This window comes from Antrostomus carolinensis, unplaced genomic scaffold (genome assembly GCF_000700745.2).
Source record: "Antrostomus carolinensis isolate BGI_N321 unplaced genomic scaffold, ASM70074v2 scaffold12052, whole genome shotgun sequence".
Lineage (NCBI taxonomy): Eukaryota > Metazoa > Chordata > Aves > Caprimulgiformes > Caprimulgidae > Antrostomus > Antrostomus carolinensis.
Window position 1 is genome coordinate 32276 of NW_010297637.1, and position 9639 is coordinate 41914.

The window sequence follows — 9639 nt, forward strand, 5'->3', positions numbered from 1 at the left end:
ACCATCCCCAAGTCCTTCTCTTCAGAGCTGGTCTCAAGCCACTCATCACCCAGCCTGTATTTTTGCTTGGGGATTGTCCTGACCCAGGTGCAGAACCTTGCACTTGGCCTTGTTGAATTCCATGAGATTAGCACAGCCCCACCTCTTAAGCCTGTCAAGGTCCCTCTGGATGGCATCCCAGCCCTCCAGCTGTAAAAAGATGGGCTCTCAGATGTAAATCCTAAACTCAGCCTCCAAATAAACATCCATAAATGGTCCAAACAGTAACAAATCTCATGCACGTGCTCCAAACCGTCCACTGATGAGGATATAAAATTTTTGCTACGTTGTTACCACTGCTTTATTTTTAATATGAAAGGATAGGAGGCATTGGTAGGTTTAGACCAGGACTGGTATTAGGATTTACGTTTGAGAGCTCATCTTTTTACAGCCTTAGGGAAGAAATGCAGAAACTCCAGGGCAGTAGTTGCACAAGGAGCTACAGAAGGAACCAAAGCAAGTGCAGACTTGGTTCATCTTGCTGCAGCATCACTGTTCTCTTCATCTGAGATCCCATATTTTTACAGCCTTGGGAAAGCAACGCAGAAACTCTAGAGCAGTAGTTGTACAAGGAGCTACAGAAGGAACCAAAGCAAGGGCAGACTTTGTTCATCTTGCTGCAGCATCACTGTTCTCTTCCTCACCTGTGGAGCTCTCCGTGCCTTCCCCGCTCTGAGCACTGTGGTACCAGGGGGACAGGATGTGGCACCTCAGGACATCCCCGACCACAGCGTAGGCAATGAGCTCTCCCAGGATGAGTTCACAAAAAGACACATTTCCAAAAACTTTGGAGGCAACTTCAGATTTGTTTTAACGATATTTTAAACAAGAAAACAAAGTATCTGCACCATCTATGAGCTTATTGAATCTACATCTGAACTATTTCTTTATGAATAATTAAAATATATTAAGGGGTTAGAATACATAAAGTACTTGTAGCTATTTTAAAATATTTTTTCCCTTTAAATTATAACAAATTATTCTAGCAGTGGAGCTGCACTGTGCAATAGGACAGTTGAGCACTTTGTTCTCTAAAGCATCTCCAAAACAGGGGGAAACACAAGAGGCTGAAAATAGAAGACCTTAACACTGCTGAGCTAGAAATAAAATGAAACGCTATTTTATAAGGCTTAGAAACAAAATGTAACCAGATCTAATAAAGCAAATACAGAAGAAATTAAATTCTAGTTGTTTTCTAGACAAAAGCAAAGAGAAGCTGTTGGAAAATGCAAACAGTGTGCACCCACATACTCCATTTCAGTGAAATAACCCAGTAGCACTTCCCCTATAGAACATGGGGATTGGAATCACCTAGTAGTAGAAATTTTGAAATATATTCTATTTCGAGCTCTTGCTTGTTACAAGATGCCTTTGAAGTTATGAAATCAACTAGTAGTGCTATTTTAAAAATTACTGTAAAAATATTTTTGCCATCTATTCTGAGAGAAAAATTTGGCTATAAACTTTATTTTCAGTTTTTCTGAGTCAGGCTTCAAGAGGAAAAATATGGAGAAGGTTTTCCTACCAAAAATTTGGTTTGTTTTTTGTCTGGCTCATCATCTCTCTACTGGAAAGCCTGACCTCAATTTCCCTGGCACAAGAAGGACCTGAATATAGATCTCCCATATTCTGATTAGAGGGCTGTAATGCATAGAGAAGACTCTAACTCTCACATCTCCCCTGCATATATAATCTGAATTCATTAATTAACTGGGAACACAGCAGGGGGGTGGGAGAAATGCCCCTGTCTAGGCAGGAATCCCTGGACAGAAACAGGGGGTATCTGGGAGAAAGGGCTTGGGGCACTTTCTGGTGCTCAGATGGTTGGAGCTATGAGAAGCTGATGAGACAGGCAACAATAATTAAAAATACTACCAAAGTAATAATATTTTTTTTAAAAAAAAGTGCCCTCAAAGTCACTTGCCTTGAGAGTATAACCCACGTTCCCCACAATAAAAGGTATTTACAGAGGAATGGAAGGGCTCATTAGTGATGCTTTCTGGGGCTCAGGGGTAGTTTCCATAGCAGCTCTGTTACTGCTCTTCCTCTCCATTCTCACCCACAGACTGACTCCCCTCCTCTGCTCTGTTCCTGATGGACTGGAGCCATGCAGCAGGTTTTACCCCACCAGGAGCTGGCACAAACCCAAGATCAGTCTAGCCTTATTTCACTTTCATCATATTTATTAAGCTAGTGTTGAAGTCAACCTAATTAAAAACTCTCCTCTTGCCTTTCCAGCAGTGGGGTCCAGCTGTTGCGTTAATGATATCACGCAGCATAACTGCAACCGTCTGCATAAGTAATTATTGTCAGATGTAGATTAAATAATGCTTTTAAAAAACTTACTATGCTTCCTCCTTCCACCCAAGCACACGCTCCGTCACCAACCTCATGTAGAAGACAAAGCCATGCAGCTGGTGAACCAGAAACCCAGCTGGACGTCGCTGCCTCTCCCTGTGTGTGTGCCAGGCTCTCTGGCTGCCCGTATTCCTTACTCCTCTTTTATGGAAACCTATTTATTTAGCTGTATGATACCAACGAGGAACTCTGTTTCAACTGCCCATAAACCCCAAGGAAGGGATTCATTCTCTTTTGAGTGCAGGCACATGCATAAACTATGAGGTTAGTAAACTACAAGATAACTGTTTCTCAAGCTGTTTGTAAAGTACAAAACATTTAACTGTTCACATTTCTAAGAAGCATGCAAACACCTAAGCTATAGTCTTAGTATTATTCATTTCTTCTAAAAGATTTCCAAAACAAATGAATGCTTTGTGTTGTCCTCCTACATGTGAATTTTTTCTGCATTACACATCTTCCTTCCCTCACATAAATTACCCTGTTGTATAACTGCACTTTGCATAACTTCAGAACGCTGAACACAGCTCTGTTAGTTTGTGGTAACTTGCCTTCCATGGACAAATCTTATTTGCAAATGAAATGTTTTCATCTCTGCCATCTAATGGCCTTCAACATAGTTCATACTGGCTATGAATGGATATATTCAGTTTCCTACCTTTCTTCAAAGATATCTGAAAGAAAGGAGAGGGAGATCTGGGATGTAAGGAGACAAGAATCACACGTGCCAGGGAAGGGTTTGAAGATAATCTACTGCAGTAATTAAAACCACACTCCAATCCTGTTTAGCATATGCGGTCTTTTGTTCTCTCAGCACTTGTTTTGTAATCAGTAGATTGCAAAAGATTAGAAAAAAGAAAGAAGAGGGGGAATGAGTAATGTTGTTTGCTACAACGAAGAGGGAATTGTAACAGCAGAACGGAAAGAGTAAGGACATCTTTCATGTTTATTTTCTGGAATCAGTTTGTTGAACATCTTTCTAGTTTCTTATAAGCTCTTATCATAAATCATGATCTTAAAGAGCATTCCTCAATACATAAGTCCCAGAAAAGCATTAAGTGGCTTAAGACATTTGCAGGACTTACTTGTCACTTTCCCAAAGGTTTAACTCAAAGCTGGACAGCCTTTATAACACACACACCATCCATGGACATTACCTTTGCCCACTGCTAAACACACCCACAGTGTGTTCTACAGGGGAAATGGAAACTTTCAAACACTGCCTGGCAATGCTAAACATCCTTCCACATGAAATACCAGGAACTGGAGTCTGCTTACAGTAAAATTACCTTCATACAATTCAGCCAAGTGATCAAGATGACTTGACTTTCAGATGGGAAAAAAGACAGCATAATGGGGAATTCACTCTTAAACTGTTGAGCTCTCAACTGACAGCCCAAACAAAGCTATTTTGGGCTAAGAGTGCTTTCTACTCCCTAATATTCCATTACTCATTTTGGAGAACAAAGAACACTTTTTTAGGGGAAAGCATTTCTTTGTTTCATTAAATGTGATATTCCCTTTTTAAAGGTTTATTTCCCAATTTTTATATATGTATATTATGTATACATTAACATACACTCCCATGTTCCCCCTACAAAGCTAATATAAATATTTATAGTTTTTTAATAGGCCTTTTGCTCACCTTCTGGTTCAGGTGTTAATACATTTGAAAATAACATTTCATTAATTGCATCTGCATCTCATACCTCCTTTTCCTCATCTGAATCTGTCAAGATCCTACAAGAAGAGGGAATGAAGTTTGATTCAAAAGGAAGAAAGGTTTTTCTAGAAAGTGCCTCTTCTTTATTATTTATCAAATGTTATGGATGGATTCTCCAATATTTTATTCCAGGAGGCGACAGGGTTTTTCCTCCCAGCATGGATAATGCCCAGCATACACTAACTAATCTTCCAGAAGATATTTTATTAGCAGCAGTTCCTTGCCTGTGCTTACACAAACACCTCCCTGCAGCTTCACCTTCCTTAGTAACCTGTCCCACTCATTACATGCTTGTTACCTGTATCTTCCAAGGGCAGCTGAGGTTTTATTTCTTGTTCTGCTATGTCTGCTACAACTGCTGCTGCTGCCGCCGCTTCGGGTGGTGGCTGCGGAGGTGAAGGTGGTGCCTTTACCGGTGTGGTGGACTCTGGGGTCTCAAATGCTTCTTCAGAGTCAGAGCTCCTGGGGAAAATCAAATGAGAGACTAGTGAGCAGAGTGGAGATTCATGTTTGCAGGCCTACTTGGAAACGCAGGGCTTTCTAAGCTGATGGCATCAACCTCAGCTATCAGACTACCTCTGCATTTCCCAAAGGAGACTTTACATTGCAATATGATTTCCAGAGCAGAATATCATGCCTATGGTCTTCTCCATATATAAATCTTTATGTCACTTAAGACTTCTTTGTATTACAAAAGCAAACAGACAATTAGAAATAAATCTGTCCTGCAGATCCTGCTTTCCAGTGTGAAGGTGGCTCAACCACATAGATACCACTACTGATATCTCTGTGTTAGGAACTGTCCTTGGCACAAGTATGACTAGATCACCTAAAAAAAATAAAATAAAAAAAAAAATAAAAAGGATCTTCTCAAGAGAATTTCAAGCTTCATCAAAACCCCCATCTAAAATAGCATTAAATTTTTGTGTGTGGTCCTACAGGTAAGAAGCAGCCATTGAGACACTTGAGGTGCAGCAAATCCTTGTGTATCCCGCTTCCATGGAACTACTACACTCTGCTTTTAGCAGAATTTTACCATAGCCCTTTTTGAATATTAAGTGTAGGGTTTGTCACACCAGGTAAGTCAACCCACAAAATACACCAGAGTCCCAGTATTGTCAATAATCCTTTTCTAGCACCATGTGCTCACACAGACACAAAAACCGTAGGGACCACAATGGGTTGGTGCTAGCCCAGCAAGGGAACAGCAGCACCCAAAATGGAGCCATCCAAATGAAATGCAAGCTTGAATGGCAACAACTGTACAAAATTATGGATAATCTAAACATTAAGCGAAGATCTAAACCACATAAGAACACATCATTTGCTCTTACAGCACTATGGCCTCAGGAAACTGTCCTTCCAGATCTGAAAACTGTAGATCTCATTTGTTCTTAAACCAAACTCAGACTAAATGTTAGCTTTAAAAAATTTCTCCTCAAAGCTTTTTTTGGGAGCAAGGAATGCAGTGACAATGGTGCCATATTCAATACACACTGAACATATGTTCAACATACATTCAACATACATTTCTGTTGGTCAGATGCAGATTTTTACCACTGATCTATAATAAAGTGAATTGAATGTGACAGCTTCCCAAAGGATAGGACTTATTTGCTTATTTCCAGCAATTCTTTGCATGGCTGTAGTCTCCACTGCTCTTCACAGCTGTCCACATCCTGCACGCCAGTGCAGCAGGGACAAAATCTGCCATGAGATGAAAAGCCATTTCATCCCCCACAAGCACTCTCCAAGCCATCCTGAATCAAGGACTCCTCTCATTTCATCCAAGTTAAAAGATAATTCTGAGCTGCCAGATTCTGTTTGGTTCCTCAAAGCTAGTGATTATTTTAAGCAGCTCGATGTCAGGAGAAGTACAAGTACAGGATTTGCATTCGATTACAATTGCCTAAATCTATCACAGCATGAAGCCTGTGGTGAGCTGGGGAAGAAAAGATCCCAATGTGAGCCCTGACAGCTTGAGGAGCACAGCAGAACCAATTCTCCTCGGCTGTCTCTGCAGAATCCCAACGATGTGAGCTCCCACCTCCTCGCACAGCGTCAGGGCACGCTCCACAGCCTGGCACCAACCCCTGTCTCATCGCCTCTACTCCTGTGCAAAACAAAAGGAGTTCTAGGAGCTAATAGCTTTGGATGTTTGCATTACTCAGGGATTTCTGGAGGTGATTTTTTTTTTTCCTCCCCAAACTTGTGTCACTGCCTGGGGAACTGCTCAAAAAGAGTGTGCCCGGCTTCTGATTCTATCCCTTGCTGCAGCTCCTCAAAATACCTTCTTTGTGTCATTGCATAAACCATACTCAATCATAAGGCCACAGAACAGTCAAATTGGAGGAGGTAGGCTGCAGCATTTTAAATTATATCCCTTCAAAGATACGCTATGTTTTAAGTTCAAAATATTTTAAGCTTAAGAACAGCTGCAAACAAAGAGCTTCTGTAAATAAAGCTGCACAATAGGTACTCAACAAAATAATGCTTTCTCTTCCTTCCACAGAGCTGGTTCAAGAAACTTTTAAGTTGATCAAAGATAAATAGAGTAGTGTGATATTTTCCCAGTAGAGAAATGTTTCTTTTGTCATAAAAATAAACCTAGAAAGTTATAATATAAATAAACAAAATGAAAGGTAATTAATATATCTCAGACTTTCACATAATTCTTTACTGTACTTAATGTTTTACTCTCCAATTCAAACTCAAAGCGTTGCTTTGTGATACTGAAACAATAATGTTTAGATCCCTTTTTCCAAACTGTCTGTATAGCACATGTAACATATGCAGTGAATATACAGACATATGTAACATAACTGAAATTGTAAGAAAATCTCTATTTTCATGTCCTATTTGCACTTGTAACTGCTTTGTAAAAACTGGCTTGATGGAGCAGTTCTGTGTCCTCCTACATTAAATGATGGAGAGACCGTGCATGTTTATCTCCCTTTTAAATGAGCTACCTTTGTCTACTTGGTTTCTTCCTTGGATGAGGCGGGCATAAGTGTTTGAAGTAAAGAGAAATAGCTCTTCTTTTTTGTTCACTGTATGAGCTTCCATACTGGAGAACCTCCCGAGCCTGTGGACTGACAGCTGTGGTGCCCGAGCTCCAGCACAAGGTTTGGTTTTATCAATATTTAATATTTCCTAAAAGATTCTGATGCAATACTCCTAATTTTCAGCTGCACCCCTCTATCAACAGCACTGTAACCAAGTAAGAACTGTCTTAACCATAATCCAAATGTCGCTGAGTTTGTTATTAGATGCAATCAAGCTGGCAAAATACAGTATATAACAAAGAAATATAAAGGGAAGCTGAACACTAGAAAAATGTTCTTTGTCATAGCCTGGGATCTGGAAGAGAACATAAGGCCTGGAAGCAAATACCAGGACTATGCTCTAAGGTCTACATTACATATATCCTGGAAAAATTAGATCCCATGTTCAGTTTTCCTTACTGAAAATGTGGATGGTCTCTCCTGCATAGGATATTTTTAAGAACTACAGTCCTACTTTCAAACTGTAAGAAAAGACTTTCCCAGAACAACAGGATTTCCTGTGGAAAGGAAATTACATATTTCAGCCAGTTCTATTCATAATGTCTTTTCTCTGAGAAATACAGAGAACAAAAAAAATAACTCTGTTGTAAAGTTCGTGGTGTAAAACAGATCGCCAAAGCGTGATACGCCGTGAGAATCGGCACCAACTCAAAGCTGAGCAAGGAGCAGCCACCACAGATCCAGCTGTGGACAAGGCTCTCACGAAAGGAAGAGCCCTTGTATTGTCTAGAATATTATTCTGAAGCTCCAGCCGAGGATGAAGCAGGGTGAGGTGGGACACATGGGCTTTAGAGATGGAGAACTCACGTGCTGGCTCCAGCTCCTAATGTTGTAGAGATGGGGTGTGCAAGTGCAGAGGCTGAGTCTGCAGGACTAGTTTGTGGGGCAGTGATGAAGTAAAAGCTACAGGAAGGAACATACATTTGTGCATCTTTTTAGCCAACTTAGGAAATTAGTGAGAGCTTGCCTTTATAATATATGTTATATTTTTCCATCTGTATCCTTTGGGTTTTGTACATAACAAGCAAAAAAGGTATAGATTGTAAAAGCTACAAAATGATTAGGTGATAGTAATAGAGTACAAAACAGCTAGAAATATTCTTTCAATCCATCTCTTTCATCTCCCTTCCTGAAAGAGACACTAGACATGAAATGTAGCGCATACAGATGGGTTGAGAAGCAAGGGAGAACACAAGAAATGCAAGAATCATACTAGACCAATGCAAATCTAGCAACACTTCATTAACTTGTGGAGCAGGAGCACTCCCACTCTCACCTGGAATCTTCTGAGGTCTTGCCCAGCCTGTTACACAAATCTCGGGAGGGAATACTGAAGGAAGTCACTAGGGTTGACTTCTCTTCTTCACCTTTGGCCTTGCAGAAATCCAGCCTCATAAGTTACATTGCCTATTTTTATAAACCACAGATGCTTATAATTTTAAGTCCTCGATTGATGGAGGAGCAACCTGGTCTAGTGGAAGGTGTCCCTGCTGATGGCAGGGGGGTTGGAACTGGATGATCTTTAAGGTCCCTTCCAATCCTAATTGTTCTATGATTCTATGATTTCAGAATGAAAAATTGCATTTTTGCCACTGTAGCTGGAAAGCACTTTGTTCTACTGCCTTCATTTGCCCTCTTGAGGCACGACAACGATGGAAGTGACATCATCCCACTTGTCACTTGGAAACTCAATTCATTAAAAAGTAGTTTGCAACAGAGCCTTCAGCTGCACCAGGAACCCTGCCATCTGTCTCAAGTTCTTCTAATATTTGCACTACAACAGTGTAACCAATACAAATGTGCACTCTGGTTTTACTTCACAGGAATTAAAGGGATGCCTGATACATAAAGGAAACTTAAAAGCAGGGCTTTGATACAAGGAGTGAGGTCAGCAGCGTCACTCCCTATGGAGGGGTACAGGGAAGCAAATCTGGAACAGGTATGTGCTGGGGAAGGACTTTTCATAAGGGCAGTTAATGACAAAACAAGGGGAAATGGGTTTAAGCTGAAAGAGGGGAGGTTTAGATTAGATATTAGGAAAAAGGTTCTTCACTGTGAGGGTGGTGAGACACTGGAACAGGTTGCCCAGAGAAGCTGTGGCTGCTCCTCCCTGGAAGTGTTCAGGGCCAGGTTGGATGAGGCTTTGAGCAACCTGGTCTAGTGGAAGGTGTCCCTGCTGATGGCAGGGGGGTTGGAACTGGATGAGCTTTAAGGTCCCTTCCAATCCAAACCATTCTATGATTCTATGATGGAGCTCCACAGGCTTTTGTAGAGTTACTTCACTTAAAGTCGAATTTATATTGAAATTTTATTTAGTGTATAGCCTGCTTCAGAAAAAAAACCCCACATCCCTAACTGCTTTATGGAGCACTGATCTATTGCTGTGCAATATGGGCAGTCTGGAGAGCAAATAAAAGTGTGTGGTATTTTGAAGTTCTAAAGTCAGGCACAGGA

General features: G+C 40.7%; 1 protein-coding gene across 1 annotated transcript in view; it reads right to left on the reverse strand.

Moving 5' to 3' along the window:
* The window catches only part of TACC2 (transforming acidic coiled-coil containing protein 2), a gene marked incomplete at its 3' end in the record, with an annotated part of 39334 nt that extends 30754 nt beyond the window's left edge, over positions 1-8580 (reverse strand). The window contains exons 1-2 of the mRNA XM_010162206.2: positions 8462-8580; positions 4419-4582 (exon numbers count right to left, since the gene is read on the reverse strand). Coding sequence (XP_010160508.2) covers positions 4419-4582; positions 8462-8580 — 283 coding nt within the window. The remainder of the gene's footprint in view (positions 1-4418; positions 4583-8461) is intronic.
* Between the last annotated feature and the right edge of the window lie 1059 nt (positions 8581-9639).